The sequence below is a fragment of the Neodiprion virginianus genome, chromosome 2 (assembly GCF_021901495.1).
Source record: "Neodiprion virginianus isolate iyNeoVirg1 chromosome 2, iyNeoVirg1.1, whole genome shotgun sequence".
In the NCBI taxonomy this organism is placed as follows: domain Eukaryota; kingdom Metazoa; phylum Arthropoda; class Insecta; order Hymenoptera; family Diprionidae; genus Neodiprion; species Neodiprion virginianus.
Genome location: NC_060878.1, coordinates 35,811,857 through 35,835,039, shown reverse-complemented (window position 1 = coordinate 35,835,039; position 23,183 = coordinate 35,811,857). Strand labels below are relative to the sequence as shown.

Sequence of the window (23,183 nt, the reverse complement as noted above, 5' to 3'; positions counted from 1 at the left end):
CCCGTACGCGTACGAGTTGGTATAACACGCGGATTCGCGAATCGTCGCTCTACTTCGCTTGTGTCAATTGGCGAACGGGAGTGGCCGGGCTGTTCGCACGTACGTTCGAGGAGGGCAGCTTTCGTCGCGTGACGTTTGAGACGGAGCGGTATCAGTGATTCGAAAAATTTTCAGGGGTGTCTGAGGATCGTTCGTGCGAATCACACCTTCTGCCAAATTCCTTCATCGATTTTATTCACGCGTTGTATAACGTTTCGCCCGTATAATCATCAGTCGGCATAGTCGAGTTGCGAGGGCCGAAATACGGAAGCCAATCTCCGGAGGATGGTTTGATCGGCGTTGCACGTTCTTAGTCGCGTGTGCCGTGACTCGTATCGGATCTTTAGGCTCAAATCGTGCCTTTGTAAAATTTAGTGCGGTGCAGTTCTGCGTTTGGTGAAGAAATTATATCTATAAGAATAATATCGTTAACTCCGGGGATCGCAAGAGTTTTACCGCGTTGTGAGTTCCTGTCGATATGATCAAGTAAACAGATTTCTATCGGTGTTTGCTAATTTTACATTGTATACCTGTCGGGGCTCAACGCTTCTATTTCAAGCCGTTATCTGATTCCTGTGACCGCTAGACATCACCGACAGGAAATGACGGCTGAGTGCAGAGGAGTATGCGCGCTGCGTATTCCGACGCACGCGGTTGTCTCAGCTTGAATTTCGCACCCCCTTGGGACACTGAGAACCCGGATCACGTACATCAGAAAATTTATCTAAACCATCATTATTTCAGTGAAAGTATACGTTTACTCAGGTTCCCGATGACGTGTGTTAAACAAAGTCGCATTATTTATTCACTACCTTACAAAATCCATCACGCGATGCGTTCCTGCGACATGTTAAAGAACTCATCCCTCTTCGACGATATTTATTATTCGACATGTTCGACGTTGGTCGGTAGAATACTGTTGGCGATCGTAGCGAATTAATTGCCTGATCATTTTCGAAATATGTCCAGTTGCTTTCATCTGAACGGAATTCAGATTGTTTAGATTTGTAATTTTCAGACTAATTTTCAACAAGGTAAATTTTCGTTTTTCCCGGTATCGTTGATATCAGTATATTTGTTTTTACTGCTCGTGGAAGACTTCCACGTAAGTTGACCCGCGATCAATTAGCCGCGTCGCTTGGTTTCTGGAATCGATGACTTACTATGATAAGAAACAGGTATCTCACATCGTCACGATAAAAAAAAAACATATCTCTTATGTCTATATACAGAAGATATAACGTCTTTCTTATTAGGAGCGGTCGAAATTTTAGCAAAAACTCAACGCAGCCGGTCAAATCATGAATTTTAGAAGAGATGTGATTTTTTGATAGGATCAATTTTACCCAAATTCTAATTTTTCTGTTCCATTTGACTTGTAGTTCAGTATAAGGTACAGGCGGAGAACCTTTTTCCAGTTGCATACTGTGTAAAAAATTTTTAAACTTGAACGCTTACGTACTGTTTATTTGTTTTTTTCTTCTAAGCAGTGTTCAAAATAATAAATTATTACAAACTTATCTCAATTGATTATACTTTCTATTTTGATATATTTTTCGGGAATAATTTCTTCTCTCTGAATCCCAGACTATGCGACTATAAAAATTCGCAGTAGAAATTATCGAGAATTATTCAGCCGAGAATTACTTAAATACGAAGTCACTTGATATTTCAATAAGTATTTGTAAAACAACGTATTTGAAAAGGACGTGAAAGTCTTCATTTTTGATCCAGTTCTCCAAGAAACTGTTTTTCTGAAACAAATCAAGAAAGTCGGTGAGACTTCAAGTGAGGCATGGTCGAATTGAGCTGAAATATTCCATACATGAACGTATATCCATTCAAGTGGAGTTAAAATGGATTACGCAAATCGCGAAATGAGAAGTTTGGGAAAGTAGTAAAAAAAAGAGCTCCGAACAACTTTCGTATTAGCCTCACCCGCATTGCCAAGTGACAAAAATTTTTTCTCTAAATCCACCATCATTCGAATTTTGTTCATGCAATAGTCCATCCTATTCGATACGTAACAAATTCAAATTCAACATTTCTTTAAATCTTAATTCGATAAAACGTCAATTCAATATAGTGTTATACTGTTCTTCCGCCTGAATCACCTCGATTTTATGCCTGAAAAATTTGTATTCTGCCAAAAATAACATTAACAAACTGTAAAAGCCAGTACAAAACTGTACATCACGAAGCAACCAATATTGCATCGAAACTTTTCACTGTGTAATCTCAAAACCAAAGTCGATTAGAATCTCGCTGAGCAATTAATTTGCCGTTCCAGATATCGTTTAATTACCGAAATGCCGAACCCGTTGTACTTTTTGCAAAACGTTCGGGCCTTCAAAGGCGCAGGGGCTTCGAGCGAGGAGAATACTATCAACAATAACAGTAACAGTGACCCTCCGACAACCGGAAATGATCTCGTTCATTTTGGAAACGACGACCCTCCCGGGCCCGTTGTCATCGATGTTGGCAGGCACGAGAGCACTCTCTCTACTTGGGAGGTACGTTCAAATTTTGAGACTTTACGTAGCCTCTTGACCTGTGAGATAAGCGTAAACTGTCGTCTGGCGAGACTGAAACCCTCGAGACCAAAATGATATGCCACGAAACGTCAACCCTCTAAAACGCGTTATGAAAAAAACACTGGTTTCCTGAAATTAGATTAACAGGGAAGAGAATCAAACTTCAAGACGCGTATAAGAAGGTGTTCGAAATAGTGAAAAATTGTCATTTCGGGTATTTCTATTTGTAATTAACGATTTATCGATAAATACATCACTGCGGTACAGGAAGTAGTGCGTTACGATAAAACGGTCCGACGATATTTTTACACGAAAACAGTAGCCAAATCATTTTGATATATCGCTCGCGCAAGATATTTTCCGACTGTCCCAGCGGCGCGGAGGCACATCTGAGGTAATATCGCAAGCAGGTTCGAAATATCTGTTGGATTTATGACCCTTTTTATCAGAGTAAGGATTCCGCAACCGCGTCGCACTCGAGAATCATCCTGCGGAGACGTTGGAGTGTCGCCAAAAATATGTAAATTTCAGGACGAGGGAATAGAACGCAGAGCAATTCTATTCCCCACGGAAAATAACTTGCACCTATTATGTATTTTTCAAACGCGTTCACTAGATCCGGGTACAGATACGTTGTATGTACCTTCGTTAATAAGGAGACTTGTCGTTTTTGGCCAAGAATATATGTCTATCGCGAGAACCCTATTGTTTACTAAATATTCAAGTGGTCATTTTATCGCCCACGAACTGGCAGGCAGAAAACCAAGCATTATTCGTTTTTACGACCGATCAGTGCTCGTTTTGAAAGGCATTGCTGAAAGACATCCGAGACAAGTATTTGCACAATATATTAGTTGTTCGAATATAATCGCATGGTTGTTGGAAAGCGGTACGAGAACGTCGTAATGGTAATTTTGTAAATGAGTAAGTGATCGGATTATTTCTGTTCTTGACGTATTTTATGACTGAGTAATTGGTACAACATCAAAATCATGGGCGAGTGCCACCCAGTTTCGTTTTTAATTAACAATCTGAAGCGATGTCTTCGGCGTAAACTGAATGAGAATTATATTCTCAATCGAGTGTTTTTCGTTTGAACGAACAAATTGAACGTGTAATACGATAATACACAGCGCAGGAATGAACAGCAGAAGAATTATCAAGTAGCAGAAGAGTCACGTATAAAACGCTCCTCGCGTTCATCTTGACTATCGATCTTATTGTTGTCAAGATCAAATTGCGATGGTACACTCGCGTTTCTTATAATCAACGTGTAACTTGGGTTGATATTAAATCTTTGCGGCTGCAATTCGATTACATACTCTAACTACCTTTCAGCTTTTGGTTTTGCTGACCCCGTTAATTATATTGAAACAGGTGAGATCGATCTCAATTGCGATCCTAGATTCAGAATCGCCATATTGATCGAGGGTAAATAGCCGCAGGTAGCGTTAGACAAGTAGAAAAATTCTAAATCAACCGTGTGACCGGATTAAAAATAACAGAAAATCATAAAACTGTTACCACGGACTGCTTTGGTGCTAATAACAAACATTATCTATCGGGCAAATTTTTTCAACTCTATAGATAATAGAATGATGATTTCGCGAAAAAATATTTTTCATTGCCAAAGCAAACGGTGTATCTAATTTTGTCACCATCGGTTCCTTTGCATCTAAATCATGTAAATAATTAAGCGATTACAAAGTTGCAGAAAATGAGATGATTATCCGTTGCAAACAGTTCAAAGTTTTATACAATTAGACGTGGTTATTTCCGTTCCGCGAACTGTTGTTTATCAGATGTAACAAGGGTTAGCGGCTACGAAGTAAATGAAATAAGTTAAAATATAAAAACGGTTTTAACGCCAGAGAGCTTGACATAAATTTCCATCCATTAGAGCGACGAAACATGGTTGATAGAGACCACGTCCCATCCTAAGGAAAAAATAATTAATGAAATGGAGCGAAAAGAAATAAATGAAATGAAAAATGCGAATATCAAGTCGTGCGTATAGTACCTAATTCGATTGTTATCATAACACTTGGACAATATTATGGTCGCTATCTTTGCCAAACAAACGAGCAAACAAAATACTGTATACACTCTTGAAATTTTTCAAGCGTTAAAGGACCGTGTAGTCCGTGTTAGCGCCACAGACGACAGTTGCTCGCACTAAGGCTTTCAGTAGGGTGAGCACCCCCAGCTGAATCAGTCGTCCTATTCTAACGCACCCTCGTCCACATTTCGTCTCGCTTTATCTCTCGTTCCACGTGCAATTTTACATCGTTGATTAGTGACTCCGCGATAATCATTTCCAAGAAAATCTTCGTCTTAGCGCGGTAAGATATTGAAAATGTATCTTTCCTTTTTTTCTCCTTTTTTTCTCTTACTTTGACACATTTTTATATTTAATTATTCTTTTAATTAGATTCTCTTTGAACGTCATTATTCTTCTGTTGCGTGTATTCTGAATCAAGATCGGTCCAATGCTTGTACCGTAATACTTCTCTTCTGATCCAAAGTCACTTTCAACAATTAGGAGCGGCCCCAAATGATGATTTTCATGCTGTAGGGGGGAAATTTTTTTATACGATCCTTGTAATAAAACAAATTGTCCTAGTGGTGAAAAGACAAGTTCGCTAAGGTCTATAAGGCAATGATTTTATTTGAAAACAAAATAAACAGATAATTCAGTGGTATACTACCAGAAATTAGGAAATTGAGTGGTACCAGTGAACAAACGAAAAGGTTTAATACAAGGAACGCTGATTTAACGAGCGTTCCTCTCACTTGGCAAATGAGAATAGGCAACTAATTAATTAATCAGTCAAATGAAATATCGAGAATCCCTGACAAATAAACAGGTGTGAGCTATAGTGTCAATCAAATTTAATTCAATTGAACAAATTCCATTGAAGTCCTCTGCCATTGTAACACCATAAGCTGGTATTTGTAAAACGAGATGATTAAATTCTATTTTGATTCAAAGCGGTATAAAATCTCAACACGGTCCGATTTTATTTTATGGAAAAATAACAATGTTAGCTTTAGTTCCGAAACGCTCACACACGTATTGTTTTTCACTTTTAATCCCCCTTTGCTTTTCGCAGCGCTGGATGAAAAAACGTGGGATCGGAAACGGGGAAAAAAATACAACACAGAAAGCAGAACTACAAACGATGATACCGAAGTCTGGCAACCGGATTTCACGGGGAAAATCTCGCGAGGAACCACAAGTAGAAAAATTGGCCGAAGTCTGTCTCCTCAGCCACAGCCCCTACCGTATTCTAAGGGTAAGTCCGCTGCTCATACTTTATCAGCAGTCTTTTCTCCGCGAACATTCGTTGAGTCCCAGTCAAAGACCCTGCGGAGGATTTCAGTTAGCTATGGGGATGCAGGGAATCTAAACATATTTCCCGATTGCAACGCGCACTGATTTTTTACAGTTTCCTTAGTGCCGGTGATCCAGCAATATTTTCTTTCTTTCACTGTTTTTTACATTTCCACCAGTCAGTGCCAACAGATCATACACCTAAAGCAATACGCCAAAGCTTTTCATTCACCCGACCGAAGTTGATCAAAGGGTGAACGGATGCGCTCTAAATCGTACGTCGTGACATGAGTGGTGTGTATGCGTGTTTGGCTGTCGCGTAACATCGAAGCTCACGCATGCCGGTACAATGTTATGGCGAGTAAAATACCTTCGATGATCTCCCGCCACATGAGTGCATGTATACATGAAATAATCGCCGATTCTTTTCACCCATTATCCGTATCACCTGGTAACGGCTAAAAGACAGCATATGGCACTTGGCTGTAAGATTAAAAGCCACTTTGCTGCTCGTCGCTTCGAAATTTCAACAACGGAAATACATTAAAAAAATATCGCTAATTATTCGCGGGGTCTACAATGATTACATTGCTCTTTGCATATGCCACATACCTATTGCTTATAATTCAAACTCGAATACCTTGACTAGTGATAATTGAAATGTGTAATGTGACTTGATGTAGGTAGTGGATATATTTCCCTTTTGTGCAATGAGCAAAAGATCAGTTGCGAAGTTACCTTCGCTTAGGGTTATGAGAGCATTGTTGTTGAAATAGTCGGGATAATGAATAAGGAAGCATTTTGAACGTGCTCTAAAACGAACGTGTGACAAATTCACAAGCTATATTTTACACGAAAGTAGAATTTCCTGTCAGATACTAATCAAAAAACTATTCTACTAACGAGTCTGATCGCATGGCGATAATTTTGAGCTTGACGTGAGCAAATTTGAATGACGCAGAACGGCATGTTTCGTGGGATACATTTTCATTTCGTCAGTCACGAAATGATATGCAATGCGACGACGATAAGAGGTAAGATACGAACAATTCGAACGAAAACTATGCTGATACACGTAACAGAATAAAAGCTGCATGCCGTTCAAAAAGAAATTTTATTACATCGACTTAACCTTCGTACTTAGTTGTGAATATATTCAGAGAGCAGTAATAAAAATATTCTAATTCTTCAAAGTGTGGTAAATTCGACAACTTCCTCGGACTATAGTTTTGATGAAGTGTTTAACGTCATAGACATTAGTTTAGAACAACGTGTTAAATGTACAGAATATGACCACACTGGTATGATATTGATGATACCGTAATCAGATACGCATATCATGTGGCGAATGTATTTCACTGCCTGACTGTCGTTTGGCACGGTTGTGAAATCTAACTCGGTGATGAGAGTGATGCTTGGAAGACAGTATATAATATCGACGAGATATCGTACAATTGTATGTAATTTTCCCTCAAATCAGCTTTCAGACACACATGTGTACCTCGACCTGGCTTACCGATTGACAACCAAGTATGACATCTAGCCGTGTTATTCATTTATCATTATATGGGTTGTAAACTTTTGTGCTACACAATGCAAGCTAATAAGGTTAGCAAATATTTACTTAAACCCTATTCGTGGTTTCATATACCTAATGTAAATTAATTTTTTTTTTTTGCCAGATTATCATCAATGTATGAATTATTTTGTTATTCATATTTTGTTATTCATACTTGATCATTTTAAGTTTGATAAGTTTAGGGTCTATCTGACCCCAGTATGGCACCAGTGTGATTCCAGAGAGATGTGGAAGCAAAGGGTTAAATTTCAATCACGCCTTTATTGTGAATCATCGAAGGTGCTTTTTGGAGGGATCCTATTTACAAAAGTGTACTTAGCCATTCGATTGTGCAGCACTGAACTATAATAATGCCACTGGCGCTGCTGGCTCGGCTGCACTCACGACCAAACTTAAACTCATTTACCGTTCTATACATATAAAGCAACATAGCATATAGTTTGTGCGCAAACGTGGATATTGTTGATACAGCGTAAGAGTAATGTACAGTTATCGTTAATATAGGTATGAGAAAAAATATTATCCCTTCCCCAAACTCTAGACAAGGGTACATTTCGGAAAGTGGATTACATGTTTCTATACATTAAATTGGTAGATAAAGATGAAAACAAATATCGATCAGACCGCATGAGCTTCTGAAGCGCACAAATTTACGGGGTATCTTATATCTTCATTGTACTACTGAACTTGAGAAGCATATTGTAGTTTCTTGTTAATTTGCATTTATGAACGCACAGTGTGATTTAGTATCGACGTGGTAAGTAATTATATTAATGTTGCTAACTTGATTTTAACGTGCAAACTAGATGCGGACTTGATTATGACCGAAGAGAAACCGTGCCAGAATCTATTGCGCAATTCTTGATAAACAATTTTGCAGAAGGTTCTTGATTGCGAGTCGTCTTCTAGCGAAGAACGACCCCTTGGGTCTTTGCCTGGTGGTTACCAAACTCTGTAATCGAACGAACCTCGCCGATGAAAGTCCCATGTTAATTACGCGACTGCGGAGCCGGTGGAATTAGTGTATCGATCAAATCTCAAACCCTTGAAAATTGGAATCACCAATTACGCAACTGTGCACGTTCGACGCGCAGGTTAAACTGTAGAGTATACATGTACTCAAGCTTTTACCCGAAAACTCAACACTGTTTGGCCGTCGTGGATCCTGGAGTATCTGCCCGCGAGAAGTATACCTGGTTGAACTTGGGGATTACTTAAAAGTTTACTCATCCCTGCTCCATAATCCAAACACGTGAACTGCACCTCTAACATAGCAGGCATTACGTAACTCGATTATAATTAGCGAACATTTTGAAGACCAAGAAAACAGAACCAAAGTCGAGGACGGTGTTAGTGCTCATTGTCAGTTGTTCAACCGAGTTCACCGAGGAATATCAGCAGCTTTTACTGATCGTTAGTGTATAACATAGATGAAACAGTGGAGAGTTGATTTTTCGAGCTTGCAATATGAGCCTGGCATTCGTTGTGGTATAAAATTATCATTGTATTTTTGCATATGAAATTTTAATTGGTATTTCAAAGGGTTGTTTTAATTTTTTGTAGTACCCGCCTACACGCGAATGAGTTTCCTTATAATTTCGCCAGAGGCATCATTTATTTCGAGGTGTTCGAACCCACGCGCTTTTCCACTTTCCGGGCGGTTACCTGTCCTTGAAAATTTTCACGCGCAGCCGAAAGCAACGCGGCGACGTTCGGTGTCCCAGCTTTCTCTCCAGAACTGCCTTAACACTCCGTGGCGATATGTCATGCGTCCTGCAAGCTTCGGCCGAGTAGTTGATTCGTTCGAATACGATCTCCCGCCCAATCGTTCGACAATTTTTTACCACTCACTGATTTCGAGCAACCGAATATCATTCGGCAATTTTTAATAAAGTGCCAATATAAGTGAGCATCGATTGTTTGAAAAACATTTCCTTCCTACGAAGTGATTGTGAAAACGCTTAGGTACCAGCATCGCGGTAAAAACCTGAAGGCCAGTCTAATAGAATAAATCACTGACGATCAGTGATATCAACTTGTGCTCTCAATATCTGTTACTAGTGATACTTTGTTTGAACAGTCAAATTTTAAATACTATAAGTTGTTTGCTTCCAAGGATTCGGTATTAATGGTAAAATAATTTTGAAAAAAGAAGACATTCGTCAAGTGCGCTAAATTTGTTGATATGAACTGTTTACTGTAAATAAAACATCAAAAAAAAAGAAAACATATAGAAAAATCGATAGAGAGCATTTTTGGGCGTACTCGCGATTCATCAAAATTGGATGAAGACTCTGATAATTTATTTTGATCCGTTAATTAATCATTAGTTCTGACTGTGAACTAAATAAAATACAATTATAATCTGAAGTTATTTGAAACGTTGAAATATAGCGATAACAAATGAACATTTCGGCTATAGTGCCCGATTCCAGGATGTATTACACTGTTAAAAATGTTTGTCAATTCATGATACATTCGCTACACAAACGCCTTTCGCACAGTAAAAGGAATTAAACAATACTGTTTTTATTTTCGCAGCATCATAGTTATTTTTCGATTTGGGAATTTCTTTTTCATAAACTAAGCTTTGATAGAAAATGCTTTTGCTTGACTATAATTTATCAAACGCACCAAACTTGTGTAGTAAATGTATATTCTTTCGTATCTGTTCTTACTGTTAATTGCACATGAAATTCAATGAACTCGAGTGGTAAATGTACTATATCCGTATGGTGAATTTACTATTTTGTACATGGGAATGGAGTTTCGAATCATGACCAGAAAGTTTACGAAAAAAACATTTTCAACAGTGTATGACAGCCGTAAATAAACGTGGAAACTGGCAGAAGATGGCTCGCCGATGGAGAACCGTCTTTATCGGTTTTAAATCCTTGAGGAAATTGTCTCCTGACGAATTGATAAAGGTACTTGTATTTCACATCATCTTCTCTCGCTTCAAACATTAGTCAAATAATCCCGCCCCTTCCATCCGCATGGCGAAATTACGTTGGAATTCGCTACCTCAATTTTACGATATAAATCACGATTTTTCTCGCAGTTCCACAATTTGACCTGCGAGAGTATTGAAAATTTTTCAATAGACAGGCTAATATTTAAATGTAGATTTAAAGAACGACAAAATTATGGGAAAATCTTTCTAACGCGTCTATTCTCAACTGCTTTCACAGAAAGTATATTTTTTGGTTACATTAAGTTACAGTATTAATGCAACACTTATTTGGCCCTGCGTTTAAGGATCGTGAATTAAACGCGTAAAAAATTTTTACTTTTCGGATTATATCTATGGGGTTATAATTCAAGGCAAAAATGTACGGGTACGTGGATTTTGCACGATTTTACTTCTACCATCTCGTGATTCACTTAGATTTTATTGATTGATCAATAATTGCTGAGAATAAAGAAACGTCCATGGTCCTTACAACTTTGTTCGGATGATTACGTTAAGCATTGATATATATGTATTCGCAATTCAATTATTATGGAGAAAATGTCTAAAACTTGGAAACGGCCAAATATCGTCAAAGAAATTCAACGAAGTTTACAATCGATAACAGGCTAGTCTTATTATAATTATCTAACCTATCACATTTTATTGACAACCTAATTTTGTCTCAAGTTGCAGGGTATATTAAAACAGTATCTTATTACACATGGTTTTATGGCCATCACATTCTTAACCTACTTAGCCCAATCCTGCAAAACGGGTGAAATAGTTTTTCTTATTTCTTTTTTCTTGTAAGACAAAAAAACTAATCGTTGCAATGAGAGCTTGATTCAAATTGTTAATTTCCATAGGTAGCGTAAAAAACGCGCAGCTTACCAAGTACTCGACGTAGAGTAAATTGCAAACATCAAACTGCAATATTGCAAGTCTGTGAAAAACTGTAAAGCCGATTATTCAATAATCCTCATGCGGTTCGCGTGAACATCTGCTCGATGGTGACCTCCAGCACTCCAAATTTGTAACCGAGCTTAAAAAACTAGAACAGAATCTTCTCGGTCCAACCCTACATAGGTGGTTAGAAACTTTTCATTCTCATTCCGTATTCCAACTAAAGCATTGCGAAGTTTAATGTCTTTACCATTTCCAATTGTGACTGGAATTTTTGCTAAGTCTTCATACCAAAACGCAGCAAGTATACACAGAACAATTTACCCATTTCCGTCCACTGAAATATGTAAACTGTGATAATCGACAAGAAGAGAAAGAATGTCTGAAGCGTCTTGCTGCATAGTTATCGGCTTGAACTAATCCTCCGTGCCTTATCTCTTTTGGCGCTGATGCGATACATATTTAAGCCACCCCATTATTCACCCTCTAACCCTTGACATCCACTTTCGTTCTTGCCTTTAATCCCTGCGAGTCTTGTAAGACTGACAACGAGAGTCGCTATACTGACTGGCATAACGAACGGTTGCGCTAATCCCATCGTTCGTCTGCTTTGCTATTCCAGGCAGCCGAGAGCGGAAGTCTCGAAGAATTCACACGTCTTTACCGGAACGAACCTGGTCGTCTGAACATCCAGGATGGCCGAGGTAGGGCCGCGGTGCATCAAGCCGCGGCCAGAAACAGAGTCAACATTCTCCAGTTTATTCACACCAACGGCGGAAGTAAGTAGACATTGAATTGCAGAGTGAAAAGGGCAAACGCCAACCATAAAGATAAATCAGCCGCCTAGATAAAAAAAATATAATAATTAACAAGATAAAATATCCACTAACGGTGTAAGCGAATCAATATCCCTGCAATACGAAATGAATTTGAAAAAAAATTGTCGAAATAGTTTAAGGCTAATGTTTTTCATGTTATTCTAATGTTTTCCGCGGATTTTACCCACTGACCACATCCCAGCAAATTTTGAACACGCTATAACTCTAAAACCTTTTCTAGAATTACTGATACCTTAATTTGCGTTATTCGCATTTTCTCAGTTTCATCTATACATACCTAATAGAACTTTTGTTTCACTCGTGTCCACTAACATTGCCGCAAATGACATTGCGGGTGGCTTTTAATCAGATTTTCCCTCTTCTCCAATTCTTTAATTCGGACGGTTCTGCCACTTCATCTTAAAAGTAGGGGTAGGTCTTCCAGAATAGAGAAATTGAAAGCTCGAGTTCTTGACCTTCCTCCACTTGTGCCTTGCTGACTCTAATAAAAGCGTATCGATTCATGCATCTCAGTTTTACGATTCTCCATGTTGATTTGGCACAGTTCTTCGTCTGCGCAAAGGAGTGTACCAGCTTTAAGATCGCGGTGGTCGGATCGTTACGCGGACTGGCGGGCAGCCAAGAGTATGAGATAACTGTGAAAAAACTTGAACGGGTGTAACTCTTCGTTAAAATGAACAGTCAATGGAGCACCTGAGCTACACTCACGTGCAGGACCAAAGTAATTAGGATGCCCAGGAGATATTAAACTATGTGCTATCCTGCCGCGCTACAGAGTTTGCTTCTTCCTTTTTTCCTCCAGCTCTTCTTCAACGGTCTTCAATCTCATTTCCTCAGAGTGCTGCAGCTTGTTTACACTACTGGTTCTCACGCATTCGGGCGGAAAACTGGAAGCAGTGAAACCGCATGATGTAACTACCGTAACTAGTTCGCAATCAAACGAGTCTTTGACTGTAATTTCAACACTTCGACGATGTACTTAGCCGTATGCAAAAGTAGCAGTGAGGGGTCGATTCTGATCGCGACATCGTAATTCCATTGACCGTAGAGTTCCGCTTCCCTAGTCGTTCGTGAAAGATGACTTGAACATCTGTTTAACCCTAATTGGTCACTCTGGATAAATTTCACCCCAAATATTTTTCAAACTGCTCATAGAGTTCAGAAATAGACTTTCATAGTTTTTTCTACTCGAATTTTTTACTCGAAACTTAACTTTGCCAATGTTTTACAATATTTAAATATTCAATTTTGATTAGGAAAACTAAGAAAACTTTTTCTGCAACCCTTAAACAATACATAGATATTATTTTTTAGACTTTTAAAACTCATTCCCGAAGCGGGATATCAATTTTTTGCAGCTGGGGTGAATTTCACCCAGTGTGACCGTTATGCGATTCTACTGAGGTGCGACCAATTAGGGTTAAAAGCAATCTTCCCGCGTTAAAGTTTCTCCTGCTTCCATCGATTCCAGGCAGCTTCTCGAAAATGTTCGTGGTTATATATACAACCGCGGGAAATGTCACGAAAGGGTGGCCTTGACTTTGGAAATGTCTAGAATCGATAAAAACATCAGTGAATGAAATGTCGTTCGTTTTGCTATACGATCGTCGTTGCAAAGCCGATTAATGAACCCCAGAAATTCTTTGGAATATCTCTCCTCCGATAATGATATTTCCAAGTACTTTATACGCCTATAAAGCCGTAGTTTTTCAAAGAATTGGTAAAAATAATCCACTCGATCGAACATTGAAAAAAGTTTCTCTTTGAAGAGAACCATCTAAAATTCAGTCACTGTTCTTTTTACTTGTCTCTTATCACGTTTACAGAAAAAGTCTTACCCTTTGTCGCGATGAAAGAAAAATCGTTACGACCGATGGAAAATACGAAAACAACGACGTCCTATAATTGTCATGGGGGTTACGTTAAGTCTCATTTTTCGAATATAACGTCTCGATCTTACGGCGAAATATGAAGCGATCGCGTTATCTTCTTTTCAGACTGAATGAACTCAATATGGGTAATCTGTTCCAGATATGAACTTACAAGATAATGTCGGAAATACCCCACTTCACGTAGCCATCGAAAACGTTTGTCTTGAAGCTATCGACTTCCTCCTCCTCAAGTAAGTCAATTCAAAACTAATATCTTTGCCAACCGGAATCTCCCATCGATAAGTTTACCTGCAGTTCCTTCAGATGGATGAAGTTATTCCCAAGAACCGCGTCCTGTAACCGAGCCCGACAATCATTACTTAGGTGAACTTCTACCCAGATAAGAATTTCATTGCCATAATATAAGCTTTACCATGTTACCAACAATTAAACAAATGTGATTTCCGTTCAAAAGCCCATTTATTGGTAACTAGTTAATTTGAATTGAAAGTTTCTATCTTTTAATGGGTTCGAGTTCGAGTACCCGGTAGTTTGAAAAATAATCCTCCGACAAAATTCAAACATTTATTCAATCCGCGGTCACATTCATTGAAAAGTCTTCTACGGAACTGGTCGAGTCAATTTGTTGCCAGTCGACCGGGAATGCTTAATAGGCATTAAGCTCAAATTCGTCTGTACCATACTATTAATTAAATAAACCCTTAATTTGAAAGGCACCATCGTCTCGCCGTTCATTAATGATTAATCAAAGTATGATCCTGCACTTGCTGCTACTGCCTACGCCTTAATTGTAGCAACGTCGATACTTCAATTCTGAACGAGAAGAAGCAGGCCCCAATTCACATGGCGACTGAATTGAACAAAGTGGATGTACTTAGTACGATGTTAAAGTACCGAGACAAAATCGACGTACAACAGGGTGGCGAACATGGGAGGACGGCGTTGCATCTCGCTGCCATCTATGACCATGACGAATGCGCCAGGATATTGGTGAGTGAAGTAAATTTTAATAATTGCAATTCACCCACTAGGTGGGTGCAAATCATGCAAATCAGTTAAAAAGACACGAGTAAACTCCTAACTCTGACAAAGAACAAATATTGAACTTTCTTACCGCATGAGTGATTGGATTTAAAATTTTTTTATAATTCACTAAATTTACGGTAGCAACTATGTTTTTTTTTCACAGCAGCTCCCTGCCTTTATTCCACCCTGGCGCATTCATGACGAAAGTATTCTGCGCCAAGTTTTTGTGTTTACTGAATTTAAATGTCATAATTCTTTTTTATCGTGAGTGTCCTTGACTCTTGGAAAATTGTTATAATTCAATATTCCTTTCCTTGATGCAAGAATACAGAAACAATTAAACTTGGAGATTCGAATCAAAAATATCTGAGTTCTGTGGTTCTTGTTACGAGATAGTGTGAATGAAAACACAACATAAATGTATATTTTTATATACAATTCTAACGAATGCCAAAGTGGCAGCATTCGCATTTCTCGTACGGAAACCTCATAAGTGAAGCTTTGATATTAGCAATAAATATAGAAATCAATTTGCTCGAACACGTGTGAATTTCCTGGTAAATTGAAAATAATGCAAATAATAAACAACCCCAAACAACCCTCACCTTGATCAAACACAAATACGCTGAATAATGATTAGGCACGTAACCGGGTGCGCGCAAGAAAAACTTGCTGCGCATGTATATATTTTGAAATGATAAACTCAATCAAATTTTACGTAAATGCCACAGAATTTCCCATAAATCTAACAGTGAAGATTGGCTGATACTGACGCTAAGCCACCGGAGCGCAGTAATTAAACTATACCAAAATTAAAACGACACGATTTGGTGAGAACAAGCGACCACACAACCGGTTCATTCCGTGCTTACGCCGTCGACGAGCATTTCGATCGAACCCTCTAATCAACGGCCAATCTTTTTCTACTAGTATAAAATTTATCATCGTTCGCCACAGATCACCGATTTCCAAGCTTCGCCAAGAAAACCCTGCAACAACGGATACTACCCGATTCACGAGGCTGCAAAGAACGCGTCGTCAAGAACAATGGAGGTGTTTCTGCAATGGGGTGAGTCCAAGGGCTGCACGCGAGAAGACATGATCTGCTTCCACGACGCCGAAGGCAACGCACCCCTGCACTCGGCTGTTCACGGCGGAGACATCAAGGTGAATGAAACACTGATTCCACATCTCCAACAATTAAAATGTGTACAATCTTCACGTCTGTCCATCACTTCCTGTTTGCCGTTTTCAGGCTGTCGAACTTTGTTTGAAATCAGGAGCGAAAATATCAACCCAACAGCAAGACTATTCTACCCCCGTGCATCTGGCCTGCGCTCAGGGTGCCATCGATATTGTGAAACTTATGTTTGCCCTCCAGCCATCGGAGAAATACGCATGTTTGACGTCATGCGACGTACAGAAAATGACGCCTCTCCACTGTGCCGCGATGTTCGACCATCCGGAGATAGCTGAGTACCTGATCCTCGAGGGTAAGGATTACTGACGTTGTGGAGAATCTGGCGCGAATTTTGACTCCGACTTAACCCGTGCTTCGTTTCTCATTCCCACGAGCGTAGGAGCCGACATAAACGCACTGGACAAGGAAAAACGGTCTCCGTTGCTCTTGGCTTCTGCTAGGGGCGCTTGGAGAACGGTTCACAGCCTGATTCGCCTCGGTGCGGATATATACCTGAAGGACGTTAACCACAGGAACGTTTTGCACCTGGTCGTCATGAACGGCGGAAGGCTGGAGGAGTTCGCGGAAGAAGTAAGCAAGGTACCTAAGTTGTTCCAGTTATCCAATCCCTTCGTCATCGTCGAAATAATCGCGGGAGCTAATCCATCACTTCGCAGTCCAACGTGAGCCTGCTCCAGTTGTTGAACGAAAAAGACGACACCGGATGCTCACCTCTCCACTACGCCAGTCGCGAGGGTCACATACGGAGTCTGGAGAACCTCATACGTCTTGGAGCTTGCATCAATCTGAAGAACAACAACAAAGAAAGTCCTCTTCATTTTGCAGCAAGGTAGGTAACTGATCGCTGCTTCGCGAGACTTTGATGTGAATAATAAAACAACTGACGAGTAATTAACCTGCCTCTGTATTAAGGTACGGGAGATACAACACCGCGCGGCAGCTTCTCGACTCGGAGAAGGGAACATTCATAATAAACGAAAGCGACGGGGAAGGCTTGACGCCACTGCACATCGCCTCTCAGCAAGGTATGTTGTGAGGTTGTCTCTTTCGGAAGTTCTATGCTTCGCCGAAGGGTTCGCCGTACTGAAAATGGAGAATACACTCTTACAATTAGTGAGGAATCGTTCGAATTCCCCTTTTTTCAATAAGTTCGTCAAGTATTTAACCTGCAGTTTGACAATTTCGCTACATTTTTCATCACCATGAATCAACGAATAACATTATACCAAACCCCGCGTATCTGACGGTGTATGATCTTAGAAGATACATTAGCTCTCGCTAAAGGCCGACTCCTCCTCTTAGGACATATGCGAGTTGTTCAGCTACTTTTGGACAGAGGTGCCCTTCTTCATCGAGATCACAACGGGCGGAATCCTCTACACCTAGCAGCAATGAGCGGCTACACTCAGACCATGGAGCTTCTCCACAGCGTCCACTCGCAACTGCTGGACCAAATAGACAAGGATGGCAACACGGCATTGCACCTGGCTACTATGGAGAACAAACCCAACGCCATATCCCTATTACTATCAATGGGCTGCAAGCTGCTCTACAATTTTATGGATATGAGTGCGATCGATTATGCCATATATTACAAATTCCCTGAAGCGGCGTTGGCAATGGTTACTCACGAGGAGAGGTGAGTTCCGAATCTTGAAAATTCTCTCGCGGACTGCTTACTGATTATTTAAATCTGTGACATTCGTGCTTACGCGTTTAGGGCCCAAAAAATCATGGCTATGAAGTCGGACAAGCATCCCTGCGTGACTCTCGCCCTGATCGCATCCATGCCACGGGTGTTCGAAGCCGTCCAGGACAAGTGTATTACGAAAGCGAACTGCAAAAAGGACTCGAAATGCTTTTACGTTCGTGAGATTCAATTTTTATATGAAATAATATTCATAGCTGCACCAGTGCTGATAATTGCTTTTCCAACAATCTCATTGTTAGTTGGATTCAGGTTTTCAGTAAATGTTTCTTCACTCTTTCTTTACAGATCAAATATTCCTTCGCCTGCCTCGAGTGCCCGACCCAGGATGATAAATTTGGTGAAACTTTAGTAGCAGCCGCACCTGTTCCCCTCCCGGCTCTCAATGTAAGTCTCACTTCAAATTGTCATCCTAACATCTAAAGTAAATTCACATAGTGTACAGAATATTGGGTCGTCGTTTAACGCGTACCGGTTCCTGTAAGGTACCAACTATTTGTGGATATTTCAGGCCATGGTAATTCACGGCAGAGTGGAGCTTCTGGCACATCCCCTCAGCCAAAAATACCTACAAATGAAATGGAATTCTTACGGGAAATATTTTCACATAGCCAACCTTCTCTTCTACACGATTTTCCTCACCTTCGTCACTCTCTTCTCGTCGCAGCTGATGAACATGACTAGTGGGAACAGGATGCTAATCGACATGAACAATATGAACGGATCTAACGTAACCATGAACGAAGAAGTAAGGTCAAAGAAACTCGTTGCAGCAATTGCAGCCGTTCGTCTTCCGCCATTAAAAAGAATAGATAAAAATTTCAAACCTCTCCGCAGATTCGACAGCGTCTCTCGACAACCGATGACTTCAAAACAACCACGGCAATGTCAGTCAGCGCAACGGTGACGATGATATACGTAACACTGAGCGTTTTCCGCGAATTACTTCAGCTATACCAGCAAAGGTGGAAGTATCTACTTGACCCGACGAATCTGGTCTCTTGGCTCTTATACATATCTTCTAGTATAATGGTCGTGCCAATTTTCATCGGTAGACTCGACGAGATACAGTTTTCTTGCGCATCGATCACCGTTTTTCTTAGCTGGTTTAATTTGCTATTACTGTTGCAAAGGTGAGAAAAATTTTTAGTGATAAAACAATGTCGATGAGAGATCTAATTCCTCGTTTTCAAACCCTGTTTTCCAGATTCGATCAGGTCGGGATATACGTCGTCATGTTCCTCGAAATACTGCAGACGTTGATCAAAGTGTTTCTCGTATTTTCCATCCTCATTATCGCATTCGGTCTCTCCTTCTACATTCTCCTGTCGAAGGTGAGTATCAAATGACTTAAATAATGTCCAATATTTTCGCCGATATTGTTGAACCATAAAAAATCTTGGCACTTTAATCCAGGGCAACCACATCTCGTTCAACAGCGTACCGATGTCACTTATGACAACGTTCGCCATGATGCTGGGGGAAATAGACTTTCACGGAACCTACGTCGAGCCTTATTACCATCGCTGCACCAAGTGCCGTCCTGAGGATACTAAAGGTCTACCCTTTCCACTACCAGCCTTCATCATACTCGGTCTATTCATGGTTCTTATGCCGATCTTACTCATGAACTTGCTCAACGGTCTAGCAATTGGTGATATAGAATCCGTCCGCAGGAATGCTCAATTGAAGAGATTGGCCATGCAGGTACGCATCCCTTCTGTATTTGATTACTCATGAGAATCAACACTTAAGTATTTTGATCCACAAGTATCAACAGCGACTGGAGCCGCGGCTTCGATTGAATTCCTGTCTTCGCATCTTCAGGTTGTCTTGCACACCGAACTCGAGAGGAAACTACCCCAAATGTTACTGAGAAAAGTTGACAAAAAAGAACTGAAAGTCTACCCAAACGAAATGAAATGCAAGCTTGGTTTTCTTGACTTCGTGCTGAAGAAATGGTTCTGTAATCCATTTTCAGATGACGGTGGGTAAAAATGCAAAACACAAGGTTCCACATTTTTTACGGAGGGCACGCAAAAGCGATCGTGTTCAAATTCTACAAAGTTTCGTTCAAAATTGTTAAAATAAAGAACCGTATAACCGATCGATCTTTCTGCGACTGCCTTGCGTCAAAATGGAATTTTTCATGCAATAACTGTTTTACAAAATCTTAATAAATTTTTTCATCTCTGTTTGCTTCCACTTGGAATGCTCTACGCTGCATGAATGGTTGTTAATGTAGATTCACAAAATGATGATACATTGTTGTCAAGCTTGATAATTCTTCTCAAAGTATAAACTGATCGTTATTGAATGCTTAGTACTGCCATTTGACACGTAGAAATTCTTGCATTCATATTTCACTTGTAAGCTCCATAAACATAGTTTGGATATAATGATATTTTCGAAAGTCGTTCTGATGAAATACGGTCATTAGTACAAGAGCATCGAGATATCGAGAGAAAAAAATGATACACTGCAGTGGTCAGTTTTTTCCACCGTTTGGTAATAGTGTCTTAAGCAGAAGGAGGCTGTGTTACAGACGATGCGCGCAGAGTAGCGGTAGAAAATCAACCAGGATTTCCAGCTGCCAACCGAGCTCACGGTAACGCATGTGCACAATTAGTATTTGGATACTGTATATTTATTTTGGAAACTTTTGCACTTTTACACAATCAACACAATTTGTCATGTTTAACAATATTGTGTCACATTATATAAATGGTATCATATGGATGTAAAAGATTATCTAATTGTCTGCCACGTCATAAGACTTATATACTCGATAAACGTACACTTGCATTTCGATTACGGGATAACCAATTCTAAGGGCAATGAGAAAAAGGAAAAGCCAATTGCAGTTATTTTATGCTTTATTTCGCTTAGGTACAGACATGGTGCTAGAAAATAATGAAGATTACGTAACTCAGGAATTGGAGAAACAAAAACGGCGACTCAAAGAAATCACTCTGTCGTTGGAATCGCAACACCAGCTATTGCGTCTGATAGTACAGGTAATCATCGCGATCTCCGATTTCATAATCAATGATTAAAGCTCTAAAATCTCAGGGTGAAAAGTATGAATGTAGCTGAACCCAGAACAATATTTTGCACCATCCCTTGTTATTCCACTTCAGAAAATGGAGATAAAAACCGAGGCTGACGACGTGGACGAGGGTGTGTCTCCTGGTGAATTGAGACTTGTACTAAAGATGAACAACAAATGGAATTTTCCAAGGAATAACAGAAAACTCCGAAGTGCCGTGAGCTTTAACAGAGGATCGTTACCGTAGAGTATTTTCCGGAGGTCAAACCTTGTCGCCCTTTGAGGGTTTTGATGTGTGGGTATATAAATTCGCCTACTTTGATATGCGCTAACAAGAAACAGTATTTACGGTGCTTAATTACGAATTCAATTTCAGGGGCGCAAAGAATATAGTCCGTGCGTAACACAGGCGCGAATTGAATGTTGTGATATCGATAACAGATAATTTTAGTACACTTGTTTGATGTATTGCCATATTTCAATTCATTCACTATATAGACCAACTGCATTTATCCCTTTCGAATTTGCTTGTGCAACTCAAGTGCCAGTCGTGATTTTTATACATGAAAAGATTGAAAAAGGAAAAAGAAAACTATTTTGTTTTCGAACATTTATTCAGACTATATTTAATAATGTAGGTCAATTTTTACATTATACTTATTAGATTGAGATATAGATACGTAACACTCATGTACAAAGTACATGGTGCACTTCTGAACTCGTTAAATCGTAATGATTGTTTGCTAAAGTGTTACAAATGCCGTACATTCCGTACTGTTACGAATGAATGCCTTAATTGTTTTCTACTTGGAAATGACGATGAAACTTCGTATCGTGTAGGGAATTCACGATACTTAGGGTATAATAATATTATATGAATCGATTTTATGGAGGGTGAGGGAGCTGAGATTTAGGTGAAACTGACTGCCGGTACAGTGTATTTTATACACTACGATATGGTGTGGCGGATAGTAGATAGGCTGAGATTTGTTTACTCGTAAATTTTAAAACTTATGAAGAATCGAGTATGCACTTAAACGGTCTACAAAAAGTGCAGGGAAAGCTTTACCTGCTCGGCGGACTGGTTAATGAATGCAGTTTTTATCACTACAATTTAAATTTAGGTAAATAACTAAGAGAATTGACGAAGCGATGAAACTCCGAAAGTACCAAAAAAAAAAAAATTTATAAATCGTATAAAAAATACTAATTTATATATACATCATTACGTATGTTAAGGTAATTCATCTTGGAACAAAATTTTAGTTTATATATCGATGTATTGTTGTATAAATAAAAAGCTGTTTTCAGTGTCAAATATTCGCCACTTCAAAATATCTTCTAATGCAAGCACAATTTATTACTTGTTTGTTTCTTCGCGTCTTCTGCACGAATTTCAAACGCTGTATTTTTTCGTTCAAATTCATAGAATCTCCAAGTAATTTTGCAACCCCTACTCGCTGTTCACTTTGCCAAAAATGTCGAGATTAAACGTGAAAAACTCTCACGATACGTAATACGGTGCTTATAAATTGCAAGTTTCTAAATTAATCAACAAGTTCGTGAGAAGTAAATAATTCGATTTACCGTAAAACTTTTGAAATACGATTATCATTATAATTTGCTTTCATGCCTAACTAATTATCAAGGCGAAGTTCTATACATGCTATTGCAGTAACGGAAGTATAACGAAACTTTAAGATATCATTGCCATTTAAAACATAAAAATTTTCAAACGACAATCCGTTTTCGTAAAAATGCGAAAAAAAGTTAATTTGGCAATTTAGAAACTAGTTAATGTAGAGTACTATTGTCGATAAATGCCAATCAGCTGCGTTGCTTATTGAAGATCTCGTTCAGTACATATCAAACTGCCAGCAGTAAATAAATAGCAAAATATACCATCGAATGGCCTTGAATATTCCGCTTTGCCCTTTATCGACATTCCATAAAACTACCCCTAAGCCTAACTTACCGACAATTGGGGTTCAACCAGTCGCGTGCTTAAAACAGCTGACGATAACTCAGTTCCAGTAGTAAATTCAATATACCGTCAGACACTACCATCGATTAGTTACATGCTGCTTAAAAATAGCCAATTTTTAATATCGCCATAATCGTAAGTG

At 39.4% G+C, this 23,183-nt stretch overlaps 1 protein-coding gene across 1 annotated transcript; it reads left to right on the top strand.

Moving 5' to 3' along the window:
* The first annotated feature begins 279 nt into the window (after positions 1-279).
* On the top strand, positions 280-22,375 carry LOC124298072 (transient receptor potential cation channel subfamily A member 1). The gene is made up of 22 exons (XM_046749644.1): positions 280-525; positions 2,330-2,552; positions 5,687-5,869; positions 11,965-12,121; positions 14,213-14,303; positions 14,868-15,063; positions 16,057-16,266; positions 16,355-16,592; positions 16,680-16,879; positions 16,957-17,129; positions 17,213-17,325; positions 17,603-17,939; positions 18,021-18,165; positions 18,297-18,395; positions 18,520-18,756; positions 18,846-19,141; positions 19,216-19,342; positions 19,425-19,715; positions 19,836-19,995; positions 20,554-20,616; positions 20,898-21,025; positions 21,149-22,375. Exons 1-22 carry the CDS (start codon positions 518-520, stop codon positions 21,302-21,304), a joined length of 3,831 nt encoding a protein of 1,276 aa, XP_046605600.1. The 5' UTR covers positions 280-517; the 3' UTR covers positions 21,305-22,375.
* The last annotated feature ends 808 nt before the right edge of the window (positions 22,376-23,183 follow it).

Excerpts from the sequence above, each read along its gene's own strand:
- LOC124298072 (XM_046749644.1), top strand. Across the intron at positions 16,593-16,679 it reads TGAGTACCTGATCCTCGAGG|GAGCCGACATAAACGCACTG; the intron begins GTAAGGATTACT and ends CCACGAGCGTAG. Across the intron at positions 18,396-18,519 it reads TTCCCCTCCCGGCTCTCAAT|GCCATGGTAATTCACGGCAG; the intron begins GTAAGTCTCACT and ends TGGATATTTCAG.